This window comes from Bubalus kerabau, chromosome 6 (genome assembly GCF_029407905.1).
Source record: "Bubalus kerabau isolate K-KA32 ecotype Philippines breed swamp buffalo chromosome 6, PCC_UOA_SB_1v2, whole genome shotgun sequence".
Taxonomy (NCBI): domain Eukaryota; kingdom Metazoa; phylum Chordata; class Mammalia; order Artiodactyla; family Bovidae; genus Bubalus; species Bubalus kerabau.
In genome coordinates, this window is record NC_073629.1 from 14,522,527 (window position 1) to 14,549,946 (window position 27,420).

The 27,420-nt window shown below is 54.5% G+C and overlaps 1 protein-coding gene across 8 annotated transcripts in view; it reads left to right on the forward strand.

Annotated features, from left to right (window-relative positions):
- ARHGEF11 (Rho guanine nucleotide exchange factor 11) overlaps nucleotides 1-27,180 on the forward strand; it is a 118,064-nt gene extending 90,884 nt beyond the window's left edge. For 3 of the 8 annotated variants that reach the window (XM_055583914.1, XM_055583921.1, XM_055583919.1), the window contains 27 exons: nucleotides 1,119-1,161; nucleotides 2,245-2,341; nucleotides 2,490-2,612; nucleotides 5,317-5,340; nucleotides 6,329-6,473; nucleotides 6,782-6,881; nucleotides 7,648-7,677; nucleotides 10,632-10,758; nucleotides 13,933-14,112; nucleotides 14,201-14,248; nucleotides 14,455-14,642; nucleotides 14,878-15,024; nucleotides 15,295-15,374; nucleotides 15,475-15,600; nucleotides 16,160-16,277; nucleotides 17,155-17,333; nucleotides 17,875-17,950; nucleotides 18,265-18,432; nucleotides 19,140-19,230; nucleotides 20,011-20,136; nucleotides 20,579-20,640; nucleotides 21,521-21,739; nucleotides 22,086-22,448; nucleotides 23,990-24,085; nucleotides 25,005-25,252; nucleotides 25,436-25,625; nucleotides 26,200-27,180. In XM_055583914.1, coding sequence (XP_055439889.1) covers nucleotides 1,119-1,161; nucleotides 2,245-2,341; nucleotides 2,490-2,612; nucleotides 5,317-5,340; nucleotides 6,329-6,473; nucleotides 6,782-6,881; nucleotides 7,648-7,677; nucleotides 10,632-10,758; nucleotides 13,933-14,112; nucleotides 14,201-14,248; nucleotides 14,455-14,642; nucleotides 14,878-15,024; nucleotides 15,295-15,374; nucleotides 15,475-15,600; nucleotides 16,160-16,277; nucleotides 17,155-17,333; nucleotides 17,875-17,950; nucleotides 18,265-18,432; nucleotides 19,140-19,230; nucleotides 20,011-20,136; nucleotides 20,579-20,640; nucleotides 21,521-21,739; nucleotides 22,086-22,448; nucleotides 23,990-24,085; nucleotides 25,005-25,252; nucleotides 25,436-25,625; nucleotides 26,200-26,255 — 3,450 coding nt within the window. In that variant the 3' untranslated portion in view covers nucleotides 26,256-27,180. The remainder of the gene's footprint in view (nucleotides 1-1,118; nucleotides 1,162-2,244; nucleotides 2,342-2,489; nucleotides 2,613-5,316; nucleotides 5,341-6,328; nucleotides 6,474-6,781; nucleotides 6,882-7,647; nucleotides 7,678-10,631; nucleotides 10,759-13,932; nucleotides 14,113-14,200; nucleotides 14,249-14,454; nucleotides 14,643-14,877; nucleotides 15,025-15,294; nucleotides 15,375-15,474; nucleotides 15,601-16,159; nucleotides 16,278-17,154; nucleotides 17,334-17,874; nucleotides 17,951-18,264; nucleotides 18,433-19,139; nucleotides 19,231-20,010; nucleotides 20,137-20,578; nucleotides 20,641-21,520; nucleotides 21,740-22,085; nucleotides 22,449-23,989; nucleotides 24,086-25,004; nucleotides 25,253-25,435; nucleotides 25,626-26,199) is intronic. The other 5 variants (XM_055583916.1, XM_055583922.1, XM_055583920.1 and 2 more) reach the window with 4 other exon arrangements.
- Nucleotides 27,181-27,420: the final 240 nt, after the last annotated feature.

Consider the following 27,420-nt stretch of genomic DNA (forward strand, 5'->3'; position numbering starts at 1 on the left):
TTTCGACCACTCAGAAGCAGAGGGAAAACTAAGCAAAGCATTCAGGCCAAATTTTAACAGGTTCTTAAAGAGGATTCCTGGGTTCTGCTCCTAGCTCTAGTCTCTAACGTTTGATCTCCTCTTGTACCTCTTTTGTTCCACACGTGGCAAGGTAGAATGCACATTGCCTCTCTCTGAAATGTTTAGAGAAGAAAAGAACTTGCATCATGTCCTAATTGGTCTCCTCTGGATCAGTGCCCTGGTTTCCTTCAACTCTCCTTGCCTTGCTCATCCCTGCGATGAAGACATCAGATGATAGAAATCAGTGAGCCAAGAGGCAAGCCCAGATTGCCGAAGCTCAGCCTGACTTGCTCTTACTACCCAAAGGCAGGGTTCAGAGGGAGGGGACCCCAGAGTGTCTGGGGCGGATGAGCACTCTGCCTCTGGACGTAGCTCCCAGGGATGTGTCAGGGTTACCTGGTGGCAGTGCCCTGGCCTGCAGAGGGTAGTTCCCATCTTGGACTTTCTAATCTGATCAACTAAAGTAATTCCAAGATGACTTTGTTCATCTGGCAGTAAGCTACTAAGACTAATGAGATTGGGAAATAAACTGTTTTTCCTCAAGATTTTTATTCTTGTTCCCTTCATCGGGTCTTGAGTAAGGAGGTTAGAGCTGCCAGTTGTTCCCTGTTGGTTGTTAGGGAACCGCCTGAGGATCGAGTTGTCAGGCACTTATAGAGCAGAGCCAGGCAGCGCACTCATGGGAAGACTTGGTAACAGAGGCCAGCTCTCCTTTGGGAGTGAAAGAAACGGGAGGCTGTCAAATGGCCTCATAAATATTTCTCCCTCACTTTTTCGGACCTTTCCACTCCATGCACCCTGATGTCCCTGAAATAAGAGTGGGAAGAGTACAGGTGCTACCCTAGAGTGTGGCCTAGCTTGCCTTGCTACCTCAGAGTCCACTTCTCAAATCGCTAGCCTAGAATTCAGTTGGCGGGAGGTGAGTGGAGGGCGTGGGGGTGCAGGGAGAGGGGAGCGCAGGTGATGCTCCGGCCCTCAGACCCTGCGTGGCGCCTCGCACCTCCGCTTGGGTGAGTGTGTGGACCTCTCCACTTCTGCCCCCACCTTCTGTCTTTCAGCCTCTGAGAGTGAAGGTCCCAGAAATGTTACAGGCAGAAATTGGTAAGTTGGCTCCTTGGTCAGTCCGTGTCCTTGCGGGTCCGTCTTGTGTGGGCCCTCAGGGTGGGGTACGGGGAAAGCGGGAGAAGCACATAGTCCCTGCCTTGGGCAGCTGTTCTCAGATTGGGGGAAACAGGGACAGTTCCTCCTCGAAGTAGTCCGTGGACACGCACAGAGGACACACCCCGCCTGGGAACTTGTCATGCGGAGTCACGACTTGATCAGGAGACCAAGGTCTTTTCTCCCAGCCTTCCACGTGACCTGTGTGGGCCTCAGTTGGCTCAACTGTTCTAAGAGGAAATTAGATTACTAGACTGGTCACTCATCAGGATCCCTTGGGGAATTCTTCCTTAAAAACACGGAAACCAGGGCCTCACTCCACCCCACCTGCAGAGTCAGAGTCCTGGAGTGGTTTTGTTCTTTTGTTTTGCTTTGTTTGAGTTCCTTAAGTAACACAGTGAGGAGCCAGTGCACAAGCTGGTTGCTCTGCTCCCTCCTCACTCAAGTCTGAGTAGAAGAGCTGAGGGAGGCAGTGTGGAGAGGATGTCAATCTGAGAGGTGAATCCCAGGAGCTTTCTAGAGGGTAGGAGTTTGAAGCCGCCCTCGAAAAGAGGCACTTTCCAGGCCTGGATGACAGGAAGCTTGTGGGCACAGGCAGAGGGCAAATGTAGGGACGGGAAAGGCACCGTCCAGTTTCTGGTGGAGAGCTGGGGCATCTTTGCCTTTTTCAGCTTGGCAAGCTGGGCCTGGGGCCGTGGGGGAAGACTGGACCTCTTCGAGGTTTGCACTAGATGTCAGAGCACAGCATCTGGATACATCCAGAGACGAGCTTTAATGTTTGCCCACTTAATGAGTAACACCCCGAAAATGCTTTTGTCCTTGAGGCTTGGACATCAGGATTCCAGTCCTGAGTTGAGGAGAGACCTGGTAAGTCCAGGCCTCCCTTGCCTTAGTTAAGAGGAGGACAGAATACCAGCTTGCCCTCTGGGACCACAGGGAGCTAAGAGACTTGGAGGTCCTGAGCTGATGTAACCTCCTGCTCCCCACCACCCCTCCCCTTGCTGTCTTCCCTCTGCCCCATCACAGACCTGCGCCTGCGAAGCAGTGAGGATGTGCGTGCGGCTCTCTGTGAGGCTCAGGAGGCGGCCATGCCTGAGATCCAGGAGCAGATCCACGACTACAGGTGTCCAGCGCCCACCCTCCTGCTCCCTCCCTGCCTCCTCGCCCCTTTTCTTTCCCCTGGTGTGTGTGTGTGTGTGTGTGCACCTCACTCCCTGTCCAGTGTTGAACCTTGGTATACATTTGTTTCTCTCTCTGTGTGTCTGGCTCAGAACAAAGCGCACCCTGGGGCTGGGCAGCCTATACGGTGAAAACGACCTGCTGGAGCTGGATGGGGACCCTCTCCACGAGCGCCAGGTGGCCGAGAAGCAGCTCGCTGCCCTAGGAGACATCCTGTGAGTCTCCAGTACACTCCCACCCCCAACATGCTGCACAGATTGATATGGTTCATGGGTCTCTTCCCCAGCCTCTCCCCCTCTTCCATTTCTTGCCTGACCTGTCTTCCCCTGGAAGATGGGGAGAGTCGCACCCTCCTGCTTCATGTCCCAGGCTGGGGCTCCTGACAGTAATCCAGTAGTTGTGACAAATCACAGGCTCCAGGAACGCAGGGAGCTTTCTGCTCCCTTCGGAGCCTCTCCCTGATGGTTCTCCCTTCTTGCTCGAAGGTCATATCTGGCGCTGAGTGTGAGAGCTACGCTGTGATTCTCCAGGGGATGAAGTTCCTTCAGGAGGCAGATGGCTCATGGGAAATTGAACCATTCTTAACTAAGTACACCAGAGTACTGAGCTAACTGAACGTAGGCACTTCTGGAGCACCTGCTGTGGCTGTCTCTTTCCAGTCGTGTTTTCTGAACATGTCCCAGGCTCCTGGAATGACTTTGTGGGGATGCTCCCAGGCGTAGACATGGATTTCACCCCACTACTGCTTCTCCACTCAGTAGCTCTGTGGCTTGTTTTGTTTTGGTCACACCATGGGCATGCAGGGTTTTCATACCTAGATCAGAGATCTGACCTGTGGCCCCTGCAGTGGAAGTGCTGAGTCTTAACAACTGGACCGTCAGGGAATTCTGAGTAGTTGTATGACCTTGATCAAGCCATTTCATCCACCTTGAAAGTGAAAGTTTTAGTCATGCAGTTGAGTCCTACTCTTTGAGACTCCATGGACTGTAGCCCACCAGGATCTTCTGTCCATGGGTATTCTCCAGGCCAGAATACTAGAGTGGGTAGCCATGCCCTTCTCCAGGGGATCTTCCCAACCCAGGGATCAAACCTCGGTCTCCTGCATTACAGACAGATTACTTACCATCTGAGCCACCAGGTCTCATCTAAAATGACAAAAGTTGGGCTAGATGATCTCTGCTGCTATTTCAGCAAATATTCAGCAAATATTCCTGGAGTCCCCACTGGTGCTGAGCACTGTTCTAGGCTCCTGGGGTGCATTAGTAAACAAACAGCAGTGCTTCTGGAGCTTATGCGATTATGGGGAGAGAATGTAGCGTGTATACATCAGTAAACTGCACCCAGTGCAGGCTGAGGGAGGTCAGGATTGCCTAAGCCAGTGGGTTACGATGTCAAATAAAGCCTTATCGAGGAGGTTACACTTAGGTGACTCAAGAAAATGGGGACATCATCCTTGGAAACGTCTTGGGGGACGAGCATCCCAGGCAGAGCGAACAGCCAGGGCATATTTGAGGAACAGTAGGAGGTGAGTGTGACCAGAGCAGATTGAGAAACTCGGTGCTGACGTCAGAGGTGACGAGGTGCAGCCTCGCAGAGCCTGTTGTAACTCCTTTGGTTTTTCTCTGTCAGTGAACAAGGAGCCACTGGAGTTGTGAGACTTGAGTGTGGGTGGAGGGTGGTGGGAGAGCATGGAGGGGTTCCAAACAGGGAAGTCAGTTCCTATAGCTCACACAGTAGGGCTCAGGCCAGAGCCTTGGTGATGGAGGCTGTGGAAAGAGGTCAGCTCCAAGTGTGTTTGGACTGTAGAACCAACAGGAGAAATTTTCCTAAAAAATGATGTATAGGATGTGAGAGAAAGAAAAACCAGGGAAGACTCCATGTTCTTACCTAAACGCCTAAAAGGACAGAGGTGTCCTCAGTCGAGTTCGGGACAACTGTGTGGGGGACAGTTTGGTGGTAGAAAGCTGGGGGCTCAGTTTTGCAAGTGTCAGAAATCTCGGGTCTTTTTAGACATCAGACTGCAGATTTGAATAGGCAGCTGAGTGTATGGACCTGGCACTTGACAAGAGGTCCCAGTTGGAGATGAGACTAGATGAGGCCCCACGGGGCAGGCACAGTCTGGAAACAACCCTCGGGCCTCAGCCTGCGTCTTTCTGGGCCTTCGTCTCCTGAACCACAGCCAGGCGATGGCCGCCACCCCAGTGACACAGGGGCGGAGGCAGAACACAGCCCAGCCTGTTCTGAGATCGTCGGCACCACAGAATTGTATGAAATTATTCCTGACAGCACAGGTACCCTACTTACAGTGGCTTCTATTTAAAAGAATGAAGCCTTTGCCTCATTAAATGGATATATAATACTGACTCATGGGTTATTTTGAGTGTAAATAGTACACATGTAAATAGCTTAGAAAAGAGACTGGCCCATCCTGAGCACACAGATACTAGTTGCTGTTGTCATTTCTCTCTTGTAAATGGGTCCTGTGAATCAAGTTTCAAGGTATTATCTCTGCTCCCTTACCTTCTCTCCTCTTGCCTCAGTGCCAGCCCAACCCTTCTAATTTAGTCCTAGGTGGACACAAAGAGGAGCCTCTTCCTCCATAATAGCTGCAGAGGCTGGACAGACACCAAGCAAGAGGCTGTGTTTGCCACAGTCCCCCTTCCTTTTAGCCAGAAGGGTACCCTCATCATTGTCACTCTGCTAACTGAGTCCCTCAGAGGAGTGAGAACCCCCACCTCCTGAGCCCCAGGCTGGCTCCAGAGCTGAGAACGGGTCTGAGTCTGACCTTTCCTCATCCTGCTCCCCTCCCAGGCACCCTCCCTTCCTCTAGGAAAGGACTTAACCCTCCTCGAAGTCTTGCACAGGCAGACGAGCCTCTGCCTTTGCAGTCTGAGTCATTGGTTCTCTCTTTTGTTCCAGGTCCAAATACGAGGAAGACAGGAGGTGAGTGAGTCTGTATGGTTTCAAGGTGGAAGGAGTGGGGCTGAGCTACTGGGCGGTGCGTCTCTGCCAAGGACAGGGGACTCCCTAGCGTCAGAGCTTAGTTCCCACGTGTCTGTGTCACAACACGGGGGTCACAGGTCCAGGCCTGACTGCCGGGAACGTGGGCCGGCTCCTCAGTGTGAGGACACCAAGCTGCCAGCACCCCATTCCTGGCCTCCTCTTTTCCACCCACATCAGCCCTGCCTCTGCCTCCCCACGTCTTTCTTGTAAACCGCCAAAAGAGGGAGCGGTGATAGGATCAGCCTGTGTTGGCAGTACCTATGGAGGGGAGCTGGGGTACTCCGTTGGCACTTTTTTTTCCCCTTGCAGCCTTTGTTTCTCAGCAGCCAATGTTAGAATGAGTATGCATTCCTTGAGCATACACACATTTCATAAGGGAGAGAAGATGGGGATAGAAGTCTTGTTTCAGAGAGGAGGAAAGCCAGGGCTGAAGCATTTGTTTCACTGAATCCACAAAATGGATAATCTGTCTACTGCATTGAGAGACAAATACATTTTTAAACACAGAACTCTGGATAGTTTCATTTCTGGCAGTTGGAAGCAACTTGACAGATCTTTCTATCCTTTACTCCGTGTACTTGGGGTGGGTGGTGGCAGTTTACCTGGACTTGCCGGGGCCGGTGGCTTTTCTTCCCATCCCTCTGCCATCCCAGCCCCGAGTATATGCCTGAGGACCTTAGCTGTGGGCTTCCACCGTCCTCCAGGCACGCCTGTGGCTTATTTGCTTTTGTTTTGATGAACTTATACATCCTTCTACTGCCCACTCTTCCTTGGTTGGGAAGAGTTCTGCATAGGAAAAGAATTCTGACTTCTTCTGGGAGTCATGCAAGTCAAAACACCACCACCACTCCACCCTCACACACACCCTACCCGCAGAGTCCCAGCCCTTCCACCGGCTTCCAATTCACCACCTGCTCCTCTCTTACAGCGGCCCCATGGGCTTCGCCCTCAATACCTACATGAGCCATGCGGGCATCCGTCTTCGAGAAACACGACCTCCCAACACGGCTGAAAAGGCCCAGTCCGCTCCTGACAAAGACAAGTGGCTACCCTTCTTCCCGAAAACCAAGAAGGTGACAGAGCTCCCCCAGACAGGAGCATCTCTTGGCGAGATCCCTGCACTGAGGCAGCCAGGAGAGCCCTCTCCGGTTGCCTGGCTCGTCCTGCTGCCTTTGGACACGGAGTCATTGAGAATTGCCAGACTAGATCTCTCTCCCCCTCCCTCCAGTCCCTGGCCAGAAGCAGATGTGCTAGTTAGGGTACAAGCATGAGTCTTCCACCAGCTGCTTGTTTAGGGCCAGTCTTAAGGGAAGTGGCCAGGTGATCAGTACCCAATCTGGCTCCCGAGGCCTTCTACAAACCCTAGTGTTTCTTGTCTCAGCAGAGCAGCAATTCCAAGAAAGACAAGGATGCCTTGGAGGACAAGAAGCGAAACCCCATTCTCAAGTACATCGGGAAGCCCAAAACCTCTTCCCAGAGCAGTGAGTATTCGGGGAGCAAAGCCTTGGGTAGGGGCCTCTGGCCCTTCAAGGCCAGTACGTTAGCAGGGGGCCTGCCTGTGCTTCTGGGAGCCAGAGACCTGAACTCCAAGGTCAGCTTCCTGTCAGTGCTCCTGCATCCTTGCCACACCCAGCACGGGCTCCTGAGATACAGGGTACTGCTCCAGAGCCACGGAGGTTGTGCCAGTGCCTAGGTCTAGGAGCTCAGAGATACCGAATAGCCATGCAGAGGGGTATCCCTCTCCTTGGAAAGACTGCCCTATTGACAGTCAGGGCCTCCTTCATCTTCACCCATGGACTTGTCTGTCCTCCTGAGGGCCTGTGTGTTGGGAGCAATTATAGGCCCTTGATGGAGCGTTTCAATGACTGTTAAGCTGAACTGAGTGGAAAGAGGGCAGGTTAAGGACCCAGAGGCTCCCTCATGCCATGAGAAACCCAGACCTCCATGGATCCTGTCACCGATCTCTTCCCAGCTGTGTGTCGTTTGTCTGGACGTTGCTGCTGGAGCTGCCAGTTATCCTAAGATCCCCATGTTAGTCTTGGAAATCTGGGAAGGACCATGGTGCAGGCCTCCTGCCTTTCCTGAAATCACTGCCTGAGGAAGGTGGGGAGGAGGGGACTCCACTGGATCAATCCCGGTTTTTGCCACTACCTTTCATTTTCCCAGCTTGATGTAATTTTTATTTTGACTCGAAACATTAATTTGATTTTTCATGGTTTGCTTTTGTTTTTGTTTGTTTTCTTTTAGCATTTTATATTCCCTTGTCCCCTGTGGAAGGTAAAAGGACCATTTTATTTGGGTTTTTCTTTTCATTAGCATTGAGTTTCCATTTTCCAAGTCCTATCCTTCCCCTCTCCTTCATCTTCTCCCATTCTGCCCATCCTTCCTCCCTTTCCGCACTCCATTGCTCTTGTGTGTGGCTCCATGCTGCTAAAGCTCCCCAGGACAAGCCCCTGCCAGGGGCTCCTGCCCGCATGCTGGGCACATACTGCCTGATGCAGGGTGGGAGGGGCCGGGCCGCCACCCCCCAGGTACTGCTCCTCCTGGCGGTGCTGGCAGAGGCCAGCTCCTGGGCCCTCCAGGATGTTCCGCGACCTGGGGCCTTTCTCGTTCTGTCACCTCTCTGTGGGCGGCTCCAAGAGTCCAGGCTCTGTGTAAGTGAGGGGAACTCTCACACTGAAATGTCCTGCACAAGCTCCCCAGGTTTTTATTTTCAGTTGCTGTAATAAAATCCTCATTTTTTGAATGTTAGGTGGGGTTTTTTTGTTTGTTTGTTTTTTAGCTAATAATGGGTCTTCAGCAGTTTTGCCTTGAGGTGTTTTAATTTCTGTCATCTCCTTTGCTTAAGCCCTTCTGTGCAGCACTTGCATCTCTTCTGACTCTTAAAGCTTTGCCAGTGTCACTGACCTTAATTTGTGTATATTAGAGGACCTAATATCTTCTAAAAATCTGTGTATTTTTAAAAATAAATACATATATAATTGGCATTAACCCAAAGAAGCTTAGAACCTGGAGCTGGACAGGTTCCTTTCCCATCCGTGAAGTCCATATGCTTAGAATTAATTAAGTGATTAATATTCTCTAGGTTCGATAGTAAATCAAAGGGAGAGAGAGCAGCAAGATGCAGTCAGAAGTTTAATCAATTGCTAGAATTCACTTTATATAAAACGATGATTTAGAATAATGATTTTCGAAGTTATTTTTAAAGTTAAATCCCTAGCCTTGTTATGCTATTTTAAACAATAAAAGAATTATTGGGATGGGGGAGGGGGGGGTGTCTGTAAAACAATGGAAAAAATGAAAAAATGGCCTTGAAACCCAGACTTTTATTTCTTAGCACATACTTCCTCCCATCCACCCTCCTTGAGGTGGGCACGAGGTAAGCAGCATGCCTAAGACCTGCCCCGGGTGCTTGCTTTGAGTCAGCCTGAGAGGGGCCAGGAATACCCAGGGTGGAGTTGCTGATCCTAGGAGCAGAATAAGGATGCTGGGTATTCACCATCTCTTTGAGTCAGATCTTTCTATTGTCATATCATGATTTGATTTGGTGTTCTCAAGTTCCCAGGACATCAGACAAATCAGTATGACATCTAAAACCAAACAACCACCAAAGCTAGAAAACCTCATTTACTGAGAAACTTGCCATTTATGATCATCAGCTATTAGCCTGATTTATTAGTTAATGTATCTGATTGTTAGTGACATATAATTCACTTTTACTTTGTTTCATTGTTATTCAGAGAATGGAGGAAGAAGAGCAAAGGCTGCTGGTAAAAACTTTGCTCTTTTCAAAAATGCGTTCCTTTCTACGTGTTTTTTCCTCTGTTACTCTGGGTTATTCAGTTATACCAAATCTCAGGACCACACCTGTTCCTTGTCTGGGGTGTAAGCTAGGGTGTAACTATATCCCAAGAACTGGGCCTTTTCCAAGTGGCCCAGGGGAGGGGGAACAATGGGCTCTGCCCGGAGTTGCTGTGTTCTAGGACGTTCCCAGGCTCCCGCATCATCCCCCAGCCAGGGATGCTCGGGCTGTGGCTGCACAGCTGCCCCAGGCTCCTGCAGTTGCCCCAGGGCCCAGGTGCACATTCAGTCTGGGACAGGCAGCTCTGACTCTAACCTCCAAAATGAGAGCGATGGCAGCAGCCTCGACTCCTACCACACACACACAGCCACCTGTTCTGCAGTTTCAGAAAAGCGTTACCTGTCTAAAGGATGTGGGATGGTGAGCTTTGAAGAGCCCAGTTAAATGTTTTCCTGTTTCTTCTGGCTTGGAAATTTTCTTATGAATCTCAGGTTTAGATCCACAGGGAGATTTAGATTGTGTATATCGATGGCAGAGTCTCTGGTTAGTACAGACAGGATCAGGGCCTGGCGCCCAGGGATATTCGTCTGCCTTCTGCATCCCACTTATCCTTCCTGTTGGCCCAGGCAGAGTGGCATCTTTAGCCCATCTCTTGTTCTGACAGCCTGGACCAGGAGCTTAGCAAATCCTCTTTGAAGATGGGAGCCACTGAGCCCTCAGCCTGAGCTCTCTTCTCCAGGGTCTCCATGTGGTAATATCACCTACGCCTTTTTACTCTTACCTGCTCTCTCTACTTGGAACACAGACAGCTCTCTTTTGTCTTAGCTTTGAATGCCAGAGAGTGACATCTGTCCTTCTAAGACCCACTCCCCACCCACCACTGGTAATGAAGTGTCTGATTCTTTAATGATGGAGATGAAGAGGCAGGAGTAGAGGCAGAAAGAACAGGAAGGCAAGTCGAGGAACAACACAATAGCGAACTCTGAAAGTGGTATAAATTTGAGAAGTGCTTGGTATAATTTGGCAACCTGGCCAAATTACAGGTAGATGTGTTTTCGGTCTTCTGGCTATTTTTTAAGCCTGTATATGGCTCTTGGGAAAAACCTAGAAACCTAGTAACGATTCTTAAGTGTGAGAGTCATTGTAATAAAGAATGTGCGAACCAAAAGAAGTATGCAGCGCAAATATATTTCCAAAGCCTCTCATTTTGCACCTGAAGAAAGAGTAGCCCCAGAAAGGAGGGGGACTGCACATGCCACACCCCACAGTGGAAGAGCCAGAACTCAAACCGTGTCTCCTGACCTCAGCCCCGTACTGTTCTCATCCATGCTTACTCATCACTGTCTTCTGGGCTCGAGGGGAGCAAGGGCCCTGAGGAGTTGTCCCTGAACTGAAAGCAGAGTATCTTTCATTATCTTTCTGCTTCCAGTCAAACCCGGCAACGTGAGGAACATCATTCAGCACTTTGAGAACAACCAGCAGTACGACGCCCCGGAACCTGGGACGCAGCGCCTCTCAACAGGAAGCTTTCCCGAGGACCTGCTGGAGAGCAACAGGTAACAGTGGCTGGACGGGGCCTGCTGGCTGCCCAGAGAGGGGAGCGCTGGCAGGGCGGAGCAGGGCTCAGTGCCAGCTACCTTACCCCCCACTATACTGTAAGGCTTCCGCTGTAGTGCTCTCTCCCTCTCCCCCAACTTTCCTGCCTGGGTGTCTTCAAAAGAAGACATACTGTGTGCTGGTGGTCAGGCCAGCAGGTGAGAGAGCAGGGCCCCTGACCTTCCGGCAGGAATCATGTGCCTTTAAAATTCCTTTGGATTCACTCCCTGGCCACTCAGCAGCCTCCACACTAAGAATGAGCTAGACTGTGTTATAAAGCAACTAGTCAGGAAACCCTAAATGACACAGCTAGAGAAGAGTCCAGGTTGGGGATGGGAGGGTGGAGGGAGCTGGCGAAGGGAAATCTTGGAAAATAAGGAAGTTGGGTTAAGACAGTCTTTGGTGCCCATGAAGAAGAGAGCTAAAGATGAGGTTCTGTTGGGTGCTATAAAGGCAGATAGCATAATGGGCATCAGATATCCACCTCACCAAAGAGATACAAAGGCCATTGATTCAAAATGAAGTGTTCTTCTGGAAGAACAAGGGGAGCAGAGGCTGTGGTATTGCTCACGTTCTCCATCTCTGGCCGGGTTCTAAGAAGAACCCTCCCTGGCATTGACACGTGCTCTTGGACTTGCTCTTGACTGTGACGTGACAACCATCAAGTTAGGTCTAACATTCTACAGCCAGCACTCAAAGTAAAAGCTGCCCGTAGTCAGAAACATCCTTGCACCTTCCTTAAGTCACACTTGAGATATAATAAATGTGGTCTGTGTGTGCAAAACTAGTTCCTGTGTACACTGCTGAGCTGCACTATATGCAGGCCCAAAGGCATGAATCGGCCTGCACAATCAAACCATTCATTTACCCCTGAAGTAACTAGTTATCAGAATTCCCACTTGTGTGCGGGGCTACTCCGTTCTGTTTATACTAAGCCTTTGTAAGCTTAATATATGTTAAAAAGTTTTGCCATAGTGAGAATTAACAAAGATTTAGGCAAGATAAAGGTTAGATTTGTGCCAGGGTCAGGGGCTGAGATCCCCTGGAGAAAGAAGCAGCAACCCCCTCCAGTATTCTTGCCTGGGGAAGTCCCCTGGACAGAGGGGCCTGGCAGGCTACAGTCCATGGGGTTTCAAAGAGTCAGACAAAACTTAGCAACTAAACAACAAAACAACAACAGAGGTTGAGTTCTAATGTTACTGAGTAAATTAAGTATACAAATTATATGACTGCTGAGGTAGGTGTGATCTTATAGATGTATCAAATATACAATTATAAGATATATTGTCAGCACTTTGAGGAAATATTTGAGACCATTTGTAAACGTATTCTTAAAGTTGTTAGATAAATTTGCCCTGAGACATTGGTGAGGATAGGATTCTGGCAGAAGTGTTTGAATTTGGCGATTATAAATTCACAGACAGTCTTGGAAGAAATGACATCGGCAGCGTAGTGTGTCAAAGGTTTTTGTAGAAACTAAACAGGTATAAGAAGCCCCCAGTTCTAGACAGCAGTAACCTAGGAACTTGTGGCTAGAGAAGGGTTGTATGCCTTCCTTCTTCTTGGGATCATTGCTCCCTTCTGGGTACTTGAAAGAAGCCCCAGGAACCTCATTGCACAAGGTTTGATGAGAGATGCTCAAGTGACCCATTGTGGGGCACTGGTGCACGTGTTTTGAGGTAGTCTGTATTGGCATTGTTCTGACAGGCTTCAAGGAGTGAGTTCAGTAGGGGATCAGCTGACAGTGTGGGTTCTAACCCTGCAGACAAACTGTTGGGACCCAGAGGGGAGCGGCATTTGGATCCCTTGGCAGTTCAGACTTGATGAATGGAGACCAGGCCATTTGGCTCCTTTTCTGCAGCAGTCTGCTGTGCTATTAAGAACTCTCCAGACTCCCCAGGCCTTCTGTGGTCCTAGATGCAGAGCAGGAAATAGATTAGCAATAATGTCAGCAAAGAACCAGCCCAGCAGGGCCATGGGGGGAGGCACCATCCTGGGGCAGCTAGGGGTCAGAGATGCCAGCTGTCACAGGGCTGATGCGCTGCAGGACTTGAAAAAGAGCAGCACCCAGTCGTCAGCATCTCAAGCCCCACAGACACTCAGTGACCAAGAATGGCAGGCCAGGAAGCAGGTTTCTGCCCATCAGTAAGCATGCCCCTGAAGGACCCTTCCAAGCTGCCCTGCTCCGAGGGGGCTGGAAGCCTAGAAAGGATGCTCTCAGGATAAGAACAGAAGAAATCCACTATCCACATCGCAACTGGAGGGGTGGGAATTCAGATAGACTTTTCTGACAGGCAGTATGGAGAATGCTAAAGAGTATGTGAGGGGGTACTTGTACAAGGAGAGCTCTGCCTCGAGCAGAGTCCATGGTGGGCACCAACCCGTTCCAGAGCAGAGGGCCAGGTGGGCCGGCCAGGAGATGGCGGGGGCAGGGAGGGTAGGACCTCATGGTTCATGGTGATAGACTTTGGTGTCCACAGCAGCCTGATGGGGACTCAGAGTCTTTGGCATCCAGATACCCCACAAGTCTGATTCTGTTAAGTCCCAGATTTTAGCTTCCTTTTGGGATCCCTTTCTGATAAGTCAGGAGGAAGATGAAGGCTTCCTGGTGGCTCAGTGGTAAAGTATCTGCCTGCCAGTGCGGGAGACACGGGTTCGATCCCTAGTCTGGGAAGATCCTACATGCCGCGGAGCAGCTAAGCCCGCGGGGCCACCACTGTTGAGCCTGGGAACCACAGGTGCTGAGCCCAAGTCTGAAGCTCCTGAAGCTTGCATGCCCTAGAGCCCGTGCTCTTCAACAAGAGAGGCCACCGCAATAAGAAGCCCACGCACACCGCAACTAGAGAAAAGCCCACATAGCAACGAAGACCCAGCATACCCAAAAGATAAATAAAATTTTTTTAAAAAGAAAGAGGAAGATGAGAGGCTCTGTCCATCAAGCCTAGCTGGGGAGAGGAAGGAGTCTGTAGTAAAAGCGGTTTGTCACTGAGCAGCGTCTGCCACCGGGAGTTTGGGCACGTTGGGGCTGGTGTTTGGAGTGGAGGCCTGCAGTGCCGAGGCAGGCCCTGAGATGGAGTAGCAGGTCAGAGCTGGTCAGATGTGAGACCCCAAGGTCTCTTGCTGTTTCCACCCAGTTCACGCTCAGAAATTCGCCTGGGCCGGTCTGAGAGCCTGAAGGGCCGGGAGGAGATGAAGCGGTCCCGGAAGGCGGAGAACGTGCCCCGCTCTCGCAGCGACGTGGACATGGACGCCGCCGCGGAAGCCGCCCGCCTGCACCAGTCAGCCTCCTCGTCTGCCTCCAGCCTCTCCACCAGGTGGGCGGGGCTCGGGGAGGGCTCCGCCCACTGGTATCTTGGGGACCAGGCAGCAGAGGGTGGCTGAGAGTTGACATTCTCTCCACAGGTCTCTTGAGAACCCAACCCCTCCCTTCACCCCCAAAATGGGCCGCAGGTGAGTGATGGGCGCAGCAGCGTCTCTGTTAGGTGTCCCCAACCCAGGCATGCCTTCTGCTGGCCTGTTGGCGGTGCAACTCCTCTTCCTGGCTTCCTGGTTTCCCAGGGCCCAGGACAAGCAGGTTGGGCAGGGGAGTGGGGGACACACCCCACGTTTGACCTCTTCCTCCGTGTGGCACTAAGCCGGCACCTCTTTTCCCCCAGGAGTATCGAGTCCCCCAACTTGGGGTTCTGCACAGACCCCCTCCTCCCCAACCTGCTAGAAGATGATCTGGGCCAGCTGTCTGACCTGGAGCCAGAGCCAGACGCCCAGAACTGGCAGCACACAGTGGGCAAGGACGTGGTGGCCAGGCTGAGCCAGAGGGAGATTGACCGGCAGGAGGTCATCAATGGTGAGACCAGCTGCCTCTCCCTACTTCCACGCTGACTCGTGTGGTAACAGGTGCAGAGCACCTCGGACACAAAGGGTGGTAGAGAGAGAGGGTGGGGCCTTAGGGCACGGCCGGCCCATGCTGTGATTCCTATGAGGACCACCTCCATCCTGGCCTTCAGGAGAGGTCCCAGTATATCCTTGCTGATGGCTGTCCTGCTGTCTCTCTGGCCCTCCTTACCCCTGCACCTGCTCAGAGCTGTTCGTGACCGAGGCATCCCATCTGCGCACACTCCGGGTCCTGGACCTGATCTTCTACCAGCGGATGAAGAAGGAGGGCCTGCTGCCCCGAGAGGAGCTGGCCCGGCTCTTCCCCAACCTTCCCGAGCTCATCGAGATCCACAGTGAGGAGCTCCCCACCCGCCCCCGCCCCTGGCCAGCCTTCAGATTTCTGCCCACATGCCAGGACCCCCAAGCACATAGCCCCTGCCTCTTCTTTTTGGTGGGAGAACCTGATGCCCAGCCTGAAGCCAGCATTCCAACTCCCCCACGCGTGAAGTGGCTCCCAGACCCTGCCCCCATGGCACAACCCTCAGAGACCTCTTCCCCCATCACCAAGGGCCTGGCCACACAGCTCAACCCCAGGCGCTTCTGTCTTCTCTCCTTGCCCCCAGATTCCTGGTGTGAAGCTATGAGGAAGCTCCGGGAGGAGGGCCCCATTATCAAAGAAGTCAGTGACCTCATGCTGGCTCGGGTATGGCTGCCCAGGCCCCGGGGAGGCCTTGGAGGAAGAGGGGGAGAGGTTCCAGGCCGGGGTGTGAGGTGGGCTGTATGGTGTCCATTCTCCTTGTCAGTTCGACGGCCCTGCCCGGGAGGAGCTCCAGGAGGTGGCTGCACAGTTCTGCTCCTATCAGTCCATCGCTCTGGAGCTGATCAAGACCAGGCAGCGCAAGGAGAGCCGGTTCCAGCTCTTCATGCAGGTACGCTTGGCCTCTGCTTGTCACCGCTGAAACCAGCCAGTCCAGTCTTAGCTCAGTGAGGCCGAGGGGGAGAGTTTACCAGGTCAACCCACGATCTCCCAGACTGCCCCCCTGGCCCCCAGCTCCAGGCACCTTGGCCTCTTCTCTCTACCAGGGTTGGTGACCAGCAATTCTGCTCCATCCACACCCTCCCCAGGCCCCCTCTTCAGAAACACTGACATATACCCGCTTTCAAGACAGAGACACCAGACTTGCCATCAGATGGCTCTGCTTACCTACTAGTGCCTGTATTTACTCAGATGGATCTCAGTTTTTTTGTCTATAAAGTGGGAATAATCCTTGCTTTATGTGGCTTGACCGTATCCCTTTCTTGGGCTGTTGTCTTCCTGCCCCCACCAGCTTTTTCCTAAATATCAAAGCAAGAAGCTGCCACCACCATTTCTGAGCGACTGTTCTGGAATTAGGACCTATTTAGCATCTGTCCCGTCCTGTGGGTCCTGCGCCCACAAGCCAGCTCCTAACCGGGCTGCCATCTTCCTCTGTGCGTCCTTCCCTGTAGGAGGCCGAGAGCCACCCTCAGTGCCGGCGACTGCAGCTTCGAGACCTCATCATCTCCGAGATGCAGCGGCTCACCAAATACCCGCTGCTGCTGGAGAACATCATCAAGCACACGGAGGGTAGGGCCCACGGACACCTGGCCTTGGGAGGCAGCAGCCCGTAGCCCACAGCCTGGTTCTGGCACAGACCTGCTTTGTGACCTTAACAAGTCACTTGACCTCTCTGGTCTTGAGGGTCTTCATCCTTGTGTTCTTACGGTCAGTCTCAGAGAAGATAACCATTGTAGTAATGTGCTTTGGCAATAAATAAGGTTCTCAGCACAGGAGGAGGTACAGGCTGCCACTGGCCTGTGTGGGGCCTCTGTGCAGATGGGAGCAAAGGCTCTGATGATGTGGGGTTGGCACACAGGGCACCTTGGCTCCTCTGAGGGGCGTGGTCCCGCACCAGAGGTTGTGACTGGATTTTAGTCCCATTCATACCCCCTGCTGGACATCTCTGGGGGCGTTGTGATGCGCAAAAGATACAGCTATGCATGGTGAGTTACTCCAGAGGAGTAGGGGACCAAGCTGAATAGGGGGTCTAGCCCCAGGTCGTCACTGTCCCTGGGATCCCGAGCACCTTTCACCACCCTCAAGTTGGAGACGTTGGCCTCAGCGTGGAGAAGTGGGAAGGACCCGCAATTCCCTGTTCTTAGAGGGAGGCGCCATCGCTCCCTCGGTCCCCATCCATGTCCCCACACCTGTAGAGCCAGTTGTAATCTAGGCAGGAATTCCCAAGAGCCATCACTGTCTGCAGAGCAGAGGTCTGACGCCTATGCATCCTCAAAATATGTCGTCCTTAAGTTTGAGGTCCAAGTTAGGCAGGGTGGTATATCTCCACCCATCCCCGTGACGTGTGACTAGCTGGCCCCGGTAGCCCACTAATGTGTGTCGGTAGCCAGCTCCTGGCAGGCTCATCTGGCAGGAGCCCTAAAAACCCTCGTTACCCCATGGGCAGGCGGCACCTCCGAGCACGAGAAACTCTGCCGGGCCCGGGACCAGTGCCGGGAAATTCTCAAGTATGTGAACGAAGCAGTAAAGCAGACAGAGAACCGGCACCGTCTGGAAGGCTACCAGAAGCGCCTGGACACCACCTCTCTGGAGAGGGCCAGCAACCCCCTGGCAGCAGAGTTCAAGGTCAGAGCCCCACAGGCACACATACTTCTTGGGCCTCCTTAGGAGCAGCAGTCCACTCAGGACCTGGAGAGTACTGGGGGCAGGAGACCTGTGCCGGTTTGTAAAAGGACGTGTGATGAGATCCCTGGAGTTACACAGCACCGGTTACTGTTGTCACCTTGTCCCTAGACAGACAAGGGCAAACAGCCCGACTACAGAGGCTAGATGTGAGAACTCAGCCAGGGAGAGCAGGAGGTGGGAACAGACTCAAGGTAACAGTGAAGGCCATGTGGGAGGAAATAAAGCTGAAGGCATGGGCAGGACCCCCTTTGGAGGATCAACAGCGTGTGGTAGGGGGTAGAGAGACCCCCGCTGGGGCCACCAGTGTATCCCCCAGCACAGCACGTGGCCGGACTTTGCAGTTGCCTTTTTACTTGTTTGCATCCCCCACAAGAATGTGAGGGCAAGGGACTAGCTCTTGTTCACACCACTGATGCCCAGCACCTTGGCATAGAGTCCAGGTTTTCAGATGCTTGTTGAATGAATGGTGTCTCTTTAACAGAGTTTGGATCTTACAACCAGAAAGATGATCCATGAGGGGCCTCTGACCTGGAGGATCAGCAAGGATAAAACCTTGGGTAAGCGCCAGGGGCCTGGGGCCAAGAGGGAATCTAGGGCGTCACCCGGGCTCTTCCTCTCTGGATCATCAGCCCTGTACCTGGCGCTCTTAAGGGCGGTAAGGTAGCTGGGAGGCAGCTCCAAACACCACCAGGGCTGAGAGCTCAGGGCACCTGGAGCACAGCATGGGGAGTGAGGACCAAAAACCAAGCAGGTCACCAGACTCCAGGGCTTCCCAGACTGAGGACGACCATCCAGGAGCCTCTGGTATCCCAGGTGCTGGTGAGGGCTGAGCAGGCAGCGGGTAACCCTCACCAGCACCACCGTCCTCCAGACCTCCACGTGCTGCTGCTGGAGGACCTCCTGGTGCTGCTGCAGAAACAGGACGAGAAGCTGCTGCTCAAGTGCCACAGCAAGACAGCCGTGGGCTCCTCGGACAGCAAGCAAACCTTCAGCCCCGTGCTCAAGCTCAACGCCGTGCTCGTCCGCTCGGTGGCCACAGGTACCCACGAGGAGACAGCCCCAGCTGGCCCAGGTCCCAGGCCATGCACCCTGGTACTCACGTCCAGTGAGCGCTGGGTGATGAACTTACTGGCCTGCCTGTGTGACTTTCCTTCTACCCTGACTCATCTAAGCAGGAAGATGTGGTTCAGTATGAGGTAGGATGGGGATAAAGGTGGACAGCCTGGTGCAGGCAGGATGGGATGTGAGCACCGAGGGTGGCCTGAGGATGAGGAAGCAGAACTGGGCAGAGACGAGTAGGACACGCCTTCCTGCTGCAGGAGGGACAGGCAGAGTTCACATCCACAGTCCAGAGCCCAGCCCTGTGCTCGGGGCACGTTAGTGAGAAGCGGGGCATGTACAGGAAGGGCTCTGGGCTCGCTCTCCTCAGCTGTAGCGTGGGGAGTGATGCGATGCCTGTCTCTTGGAGGAGGTGGAAAGGGAGGATGGGTGTGATGTGGTTTTATAACCCTCAGCCCTCACTGTGAGGAAAGTGGGCGGCAAGGACTATGAAGGTGGCATTAGAGGAGCCAGAATGGCCTCTGTCCTTCTGTAAGTGGAACCCAATGACCTAGGTCCAACTAGCGCTGCATTCTCCACCTGGTTGAGGGTCAGGGTGTCAAGACCACACTTTGTCACCTGACCCAGGCTGCAGTCATGCCTCTGCCACCCCCAGTACAGACCCTTCTGCTTCTCTCTTCCTCACAGATAAACGGGCCTTCTTCATCATCTGTACCTCTGAGTTGGGCCCACCCCAGATCTACGAGCTGGTGGCTTTGACATCATCAGACAAGAACACGTGAGGATTGCTGGGAAGCGGGGCAGTCCCGCGTAACTGCCATCCCCGTGGGACCAGGGCGGTGTGTGAGGACTTGGACAGTGAGACCAGGACTGGGCCCGGAGTGGTTAGAGGATGGGGCCTTGACGCAGAAGAGGGAGATAAGACAGACACAGAGAGGCTTTCGGGATCGCCATCCCTAAACCCGTGAGCGGCCTGTCCAAGGAAAGAGGCGCTACCAGCGGTCTTCCAGCCATCCGCTGCTCCTCTCCTTTCTCTGGCTCCGCTCCCTTCCCCTGGGTTCTTCTTCTCTTTCTCCATCAAGTGTTTTAAATGCCTGCGTTCTTCAAAGGTGTTTGCCTCCATAACTGTCATCTCCACCCCCCGGCATCCACCTGCCCATATTCCCGACAGTAGCCAGCCTCAGTAGTAGCCTGTCTGACACAGAGGCCAGAGACAGCTTAGCTTGGGTCAGACAGTTTCTCGGGGCTTCCATCTGTGACTGCGGATAGCGCTGCCTCTTGGGAGTTACGTTGAGAGAGAACAGATACTGAATGCAGAGCGCAGAGCCTAACAGAGGGTTGGTGTTCAGCAGTTGGTAGCTGCGAGGTATATAAACCTGCCCCAGGTGGGGCAGCCAATCAGAGCTGCACGGGTGCTGGGACGCCCACTGGGCAGAGGGTCCTCAGTGCAGGCTCTGGCAGAGGGCCTCGCAGCTCTGACTCGGGGTTGGTGGGGGAGGCACTGTGCTCCTCTGCCCTCTTGTCACCACCAGACCTCTCTTTTCCTGCTGAGCAACAGGTGGATGGAGCTCTTAGAAGAGGCTGTTAGGAACGCCACCAGGCTCCCCGGAGCTGCCCCAACACCCATCCACCCCCCGCCCCCAGGCCCCCAGGAGCCAGCCGACCAGAGCCCCCCACGCAGCAGGTGAGCAGCCCTCCAGGCCCGCTCACCATCCCCCCTCCAAGCCACTTGTGTGCTGCTTCTAAGCCCTTCGTCCCCTGGGCTGGGCAACCTCAGCTGCCGGGTGTTAGCAGGCAGGTGGAGTAAGGCACGCCTGCACCTCCACCTTCTGTCCCTGCTTGGCCTTACCCCCACTGCCCAGCTCAGACTGTGCCTGAGTTGTGGGGGTGAGGGGGCAGAATCAGGACCAAGAGAAGCTTGGCCAGCACCCACCCTCCTCTCCAGGTTGCTAACCAGACAGCAGGTCTGAAATCTAAGCCACTGCCTTCTTGGCCCTGCTCCTGCATTGCCCATGTGAACTCAGGAGGCCAGAGTGGAATTTCATGACGTGGCCATCTCCCAGCTGGCAGAGAGCCAGAATTCCAGGCAGGCAGGCCTCTCTCACCTTGACTGTTTCTCCTCACAGGGCAGGACCGGATGACTCCGAGGTGTTCCGTGGTGAAGCGGAGCCTGGGGCAGCCCCTGGAGGTAAGTCCCTGAGCTGTCTCTGTGGGGGCCCGACCCAGTTCACTCTCTGTAGGCACAAATAAGGAGGTGGCTGGGGGTGATAGGAGAGAGCCATAAAGGGCCATAAGAACAGAGAAAAGCAGAATGAGGAAGGAGGTCTGAAGAGGAAAGAACAGGCTCAAGTGAACAGAGCTTCCCCCCTGAGGAGGAAGAGGGGGCAGTCGGGTAGAGTCTGGGGGCTCCTAGTGGAGAACGAGATGCTCTTAGAGGTGTGCTGGTATGGGAATCCTGAGGGTGGGGATGGGGAGTGGAGCTCAGAGGGCTGAAGATACAGTCACTAGGTCGACAGGGGCACGAGGGCCCCAGACAGAACTCTGGTTGAGTTTTTAGTGTGAAGTAACTTACCGCCTCAAGTTGAGAGAGAAATCTCCTGAGTAGGCTCCCTGGCTGGGTCTGTTTTCTGATTCCTTCCGCGTGAATGCTCCTCCTAACTCCCTCCCCACTTCAAGTCTTTGTGCAGATAGATTGTCAGCTTTGCAGCAATTTACCTTCTTTGACCACTCGGTTTAATACCAGCATTCGTGATCTTCCATACCCCCACGTATGGTTTTTTCTTTCCTATCGCACTTCTTAGCTAATTCATGTAGTTAATTTACTTATTTTCTTTTTCTCTATGTTCGTCAATTAGAATTTAAGTTCCGCGGGGCAGGGATCTCTGTTTTTTTCTACTGATGTGTGCCAGGAGCCTGGGATGGTGCCTGGCCATGATTGAGGCTCAGTAAACATTGTGAAATGAATCAGCCAGTGTTCCCAGCCCCTTGAACCCGAAGCTGGACCTGGGATCAGCCCGTACATGCCCTCCCTCTTTCCCTGCTTTATACTGTCCTCCCATCTGAAACAGGCATGGGGTGCCAGCAGAGGGTCCAAGGGAAGCCCTCGGCCCTGCTGGCAGATGCTGAGCAGGAGGGCAGCGTGGAGGAAGAGGAACTGGGAGCGCTGCCTCACTCTTCTGCCTCGCTGGACAGTGAGCACAGGGGAAGCAGGACGAGGGACCCCCTCCTCCTGCCCCTCCCAGGCCCTCTCTTCATAGAAGGACTCGCCGACGCAGCCCTGGAGGACGGTGAGTGCCTCCTGGCCCTGGCTGTCAGCCCCCAGTGCCCCAGCGGCTTGGCCAGTGTCAACAGGCAGATACTCAACTCGGCCTGCTCAGAGGCTCTCCCTGAGTTGCGCTCAAGGAGAGAAGGATGCAGAGAGACCGCTGTTGTTCCTGTCCCCCTGCCCCGCCCTTCAGCCCACCCCCCAGCTGGTTGGCCAGAGTCTCCCAGCTCCACCCTGTGACTGCGGAGGCAGTGCCACCAGGGCGGGGAGAAGGGAGCAGCAGCCCCCCACCTCCTCTGCACCCGCTCCCGCCATGGCCAGGTGTGCGGTCCTGTGTCCAGGAAGCCATCCCCCTGTTTCCCCTCCAGTGGAGAACCTGCGGCACCTGATCCTGTGGAGCCTGCTGCCCGGTCACCCCACGGACCCCCGAGCTGCCGGGGAGCCCGAGGACGACCTGACCCCTACACCCTCCTTCATCAGCATCACTTCGCACCCCTGGGACCCAGGCTCCCCAGGGCGAGCTCCTGCGGGGACTGAAGGGGACACTGCCCCACTCTTGGGGCCAGAGTGGAGCCAGCCTGGACAGGAGGACATGGCTTTGCGTTCTCTGGAACAACTGCCCCCAAGGACCAGGAATTCTGGGATCTGGGAATCTCCCGAGCTAGACAAGAGTCCGGAGGAAGAAGCTTCAAGCACAGAGGGCACAGGAAGTTACAAAGTTGTAAGAAAAGGTAAAGTAAGTTGGGGTGTCCCCTGGGGGGCACATGGCCAGCTTTGCTAGGGGAGCACTGAGTCTTCCAGCTGGCTGCTTCCCCCCTCCCCACCGCCCCTGTCTGGAAGCCGTGTGTGCAGAGGTTTGTCCCGATCCTAGGGAAGGAGACCTGTTGACATCATGTAAAGGCTTAGGGGTCAGACAGCCGAGGTACAGGGTCCGAGCTCTGTTACTTAATATCCCTGTGACCCTGGGAGAAATTCTAAAGCCCCTCTGGACTTCATTCTGCGTTATGAGGATATCACTGTGGCACAAGTCAGCTGCCAGTAAGTTTCTGCTAGCATTGTTCACTGCTCGCAGTCCTAAGGAGAAGTGGGGCTCTTCTCAGGGTCTTCATCTCCAGAAAGACATGGGCAGAGGGCTACAGCTGGTGGCTCCAAAGAGCAGCAAGGAAGCATTGATGTCTGGGGCGGACGCGGGGTGGGTCTGCAGGCAGAGCCGACAGGAGGGCTGCAGGATGGGCTGGGGAGCCGTGTGAGACTGGGGGGCTCTGGTGAATGAGCAGGGAGCTGGGCAGCCTGCAGGACGGGCTGGGGAGCCGTGTGAGACTGGGGGCTCTGGTGAGTGAGCAGGGAGCTGGGTGGCCTGCAGGACGGGCTGGGGAGCTGTGTGAGACTGGGGGGCTCTGGTGAATTAGCAGGGAGCTGGGCGGCCTGCAGGACAGGCTGGGGAGCCGTGTGAGACTGGGGGGCTCTGGTGAGTGAGCAGGGAGCTGGGCGGCCTGCAGGACAGGCTAGGGAGCCGTGTGCGACTGGGGGCTCTGGTGAGTGAGCAGGGAGCTGGGCAGCCTGCAGGACAGGCTGGGGAGCCGTGTGAGACTGGGGGGCTCTGGTGAATTAGCAGGGAGCTGGGCGGCCTGCAGGACAGGCTGGGGAGCCGTGTGAGACTGGGGGGCTCTGGTGAGTGAGCAGGGAGCTGGGCGGCCCGCAGGACGGGCTGGGGAGCCGTGTGAGACTGGGAGGCTCTGGTGAATGAGCAGGGAGCTGGGCGGCCCCGGTTTTAATACAGGAAAAACCAGGACGGGCTGGGACAGGGGTCAGGGCAGGTTTGGCCAGAGCCCAGACGACGGAGGGAAGAGTCAGCTGAGGAGAGGGCAGCCTGGTCTGAGGAGTGCAGCAGTGAGGGGAAGAGGGGCGGGGGGTGTCCACACCAGTGCCAGGGGTCTCCTTTCCTCCCCCAGTGCCCAGCTCTGCCTCCTTTTCCAGGAGCATTTTTCTCTCCACCTGCCCGAGGTCTGCGCTCTCTCCTGGGTTTCTGGGACCTGACCTTCCTTCTCTCTCCTCTGGTGAATTGGTGAATTGGTGGAGCAGTTCTCTGTAGCTCTGCGGGGTGTAATCATGTGTGATCTTGTGTTTACTTTGTTCTTCCCTTTTTCTTTTTCTTCACCCCCCCCCGCCCCGCCCCACACCTGCCTCTTCTCTCTCCCTCTCCTTCCTGCTCCGTCTCCCTTCCCTTTCCTTCTCTCGGTCTCTGCTCTCCCTGGTGGTGGTGTTGGTGCAGCGGAGGTGGCAGGCAGCAAGGTGGTCCCTGCACTACCAGAGAGTGGCCAGGCAGGGCCTGAGCCACCCGAAGCGGAAGGCGGAGCAAAGGCTGCGGGTAACGAACCTCTCCTTGGAGCCAGAGGCAGGCAGGGCTGGAATGGGAGCCCTTGAGGGCAGAGCTGGGCTTCCGGGGTTAGACCCCTGCCTGCAGTCACGTGGGTCCATGCACCACCATACACATTCTTCAACTGTCTGGAATCGGGGAGAGTAGGCCGTGGGCCTAAAGGTGGCGGGCCACACCTGTGCCAGCCCCTCTCCAAGAGCTGCACAGGCCCCTTTCAGAGCCGCAGATGAAGCAGCTGTGCTGAGTCACAGGCGGTGGGGGAGGTGAGCGCAGTGTCCTTAGCCTGACCCTCTGAGCCACCTCACCCCCCACACCAACCACCACACCAGTCAGGGTCACTGTGGGAAAGGGCGTGCGGGGCCTCCCAGGCTCCTGGACGTTTACCTATGCTGACTGTCCTGTCAGGGACCCTCGGCATCCTTCTCTAGCTGTCCCTAACCCTCTCTGATGAGGTATCTGAAAGATCACGAAGTAATTGGCCATTGGGGAGGGGGCTGTGTTGAAGCTCAGCAGAGCCTGAGATGGGGTAGAAGAAGGAGGCGCCCACCCACCTCTTTCAGAAGCATCTAAAGCCAGCTCACCCCCCTCTTCACCCTTCCTTCAGGGAATGGGGGCCACTGCGGTTTCCCAGAAGAAACACAACCACCCTGCCTCTTCTCCCTTAACCTCCACTACTAGCTCCTTAGTCTCCCCCTGGTGTGGGCCCCACTGGGCAACATCACCATCTCGAAGGTTCTCAAGGCAAAGGGTTTGGGGAGACTGGTAGGCAGCTTGGGGCCAGCCTGCTCTGAGCTCATCTGCAGTGGCTTCCCTGGGCCTATGGGTCAGCCTGGGAGAGAGACACTGGGGGCAGAAGGCAGCTTAGACTTCCTCTGTTTGCCTCCTAATTTCTTTGTCTTGCTGGGGACAGGGAACTGCTTTTACGTCAGCATGCCGGCAGGACCCCCTGACTCAAGTACTGAGCCGTCAGGAGCACACACGAGCCCTTCCCAGCCCGACGGCCTCCCTGCCTGGCAGACAGAGCCTCAGCCCCCACTTCAGGGAGGCCATGGAGATCAAAAGCGCCCCAGCCGCTCTCCCCCAAGTCTGGCCCTCAGGGATGTGGGCATGATCTTCCGCACCATCGAGCAGCTTACCCTCAAGCTCAACCGGCTCAAGGTAAGGGCTCAGGTCCCCAGAGGCGCAGTCCACCCCTCCGAGACCCTTCACCCACAAGAGCTGTCTTTGCAGGGGCCCTAGATCCTGGCCCTGGGCTCTGGCCTCAGCCCGCCCCGCCACCCTCTAGCACAGCCTCTTCCCCAGAGGGGCTGGAGAGCAGATATCCCTGTGCTACTCTTCCAGGACATGGAGCTGGCCCACAGAGAGCTGCTCAGGTCCCTCGGGGGCCAGTCATCTGGCGGCACCACACCTGTGGGCAGTTTCCACACGGAGGCAGCTAGATGGATAGAAAGCTCCCTCTCCCCTCCAGCCAAGGAGCCCCCGGCCTCTGACTCCACGGACAGCCGCGAACTGGGGCCCTGTCCTGAGGATGGTGAGTGAGGTCCTCTGGGGTTGGGGGTGGGTGGGTGTGTGGAGAAGGCCTTCGGCTCCTGAGGAAACATCACCACACGGCTATGAGAAGATGGGGGAGTTTTGAGAAGGGGTCTCATTTTTTTTTTACTCCTCAAGTACAATTCATTCACTCATTTCCTCAGCTTCAGGAGGAGGAAGCTCCCCTAAAAGTGGGAACCTTAGAACTGAACCCTCTTTTCTCCTTGGGTTCTGGAGATAACCCAAGAGGAACCTAGTCTCACATCCGAAACCCATCCTTAATAAGTGCTTCAGAAGCAGATTGTGTGGGCTGGGGCCACGGCTGTGCTCCCACTCAGGCAGGCAGACCCATACCTACCCATGGGTTTGGAGGCCAACAAAACAGAAGTGGGGTTCAGCAGACAGCTCTTTCCAGGCCCCACAGGGAACTCTGAGGTTTCTGGTGGAGGAGAACGCCTGTCACTGGAGGATGGCACTAAAGAGCTGCTCTCACAGGCCTGAGGACTGCCCAGGAGAAACATGGGGGAGGGCCATCTCGCAGGCCGGCTCCTCACCGCCATCCCCACTCCCCACAGGCCCCACTCCGCTGGAAGATGGCATGGCAGACACAGCCGCATCCCCAGGACCGTAGCTGTCGGAACCACTGAGTCCTCACATCCCCACTCCTCCGCTAGGGACTGGCCTGAGGCAGGCGCAGGGTGGGGAGACCCTAGACCTCCTCCCTGCGGAAGAGGCGGCTGAGGAGAAGGCTCCAGCCGAGACCCCGGGGGAGATCCGCATGTTGCTTGGTCTGCTCAGATTGGAGTCAAGTGTCAGTGTCTTTTCCCCTCCCTTCAGGCCACCCCTTCAAGGCCTCCTGTCTCTAAGCATGCAGACTGCATCTGAAAGGCCCCCCTTATCCCCACGTACTTGTGCGCGCCTGTATGTGTGGGTGCCCTCAGACAAGCCAGTGTGAGTGTAAGGAGGCAGCTCCGGTGTAAATGCACTTTCTTCCTCCCCTCCCTTCTCCACAGGACCCCCAGGCTGGGTGGGTGTCTCCACCTCTCCTCTCTTTGTCACTTTGGTTTCCTATAAATATGTATGTATTGTATGTGTATCTCTGCGATTGTAAATAACTTCACCCTTTTTTGTTTCTGATCCTGGAGCGCTGGAGGCAGTTACAGAGGGGCTGCTAAGGGAACAGGAGGTTCACTTGGGCCTCCTAGTTAGCGGCCCAGCTCCAGGATCAGGACCCAGAGGTGGGGCCATCCCTGAGGCCCCCAGCTTCCAGCCTCCTGGCCCGGTGCTGAGCCCCTCCCTCCCTCCCAAGACTTCTCATCTTCAGGGGAACTTCTTACCCTACCTGTGTCCACCCTTCCCCACCCTCTCCCCGTAGAAAACCAGTGTATCAGGTACAGAGCTGAAAACTGGGCCCCAGGACGGGGGGTAGGGGGTTGAATGCTGGAGTCCCTCAACTAACCTAGGACCATCCCCAGGGGCTACCACAGCCTTGGCCCCCATTACCACACCCACTCCACCCCCCACTGACTAATAGAATATACACACTGTGCTAGGTGTATATATACATATATATATATAAATATATATATATAATATATAAAATATAGATATGGAAATGACTGTTTTGCTGTTAAAATAATGTATACTCTTATTTTCTTCCTTTCATGGTTAAGTTTTTTTTTTTTTTTTTTTTTTTTTTTAAGAAAAGTTAAATATTCTTCAACTGTGGTGGTATGTGTGTGATTCTTGGAACCACTGTGATCAAAGATACTGTAGTTGTTCCTTCTGAGACTGGT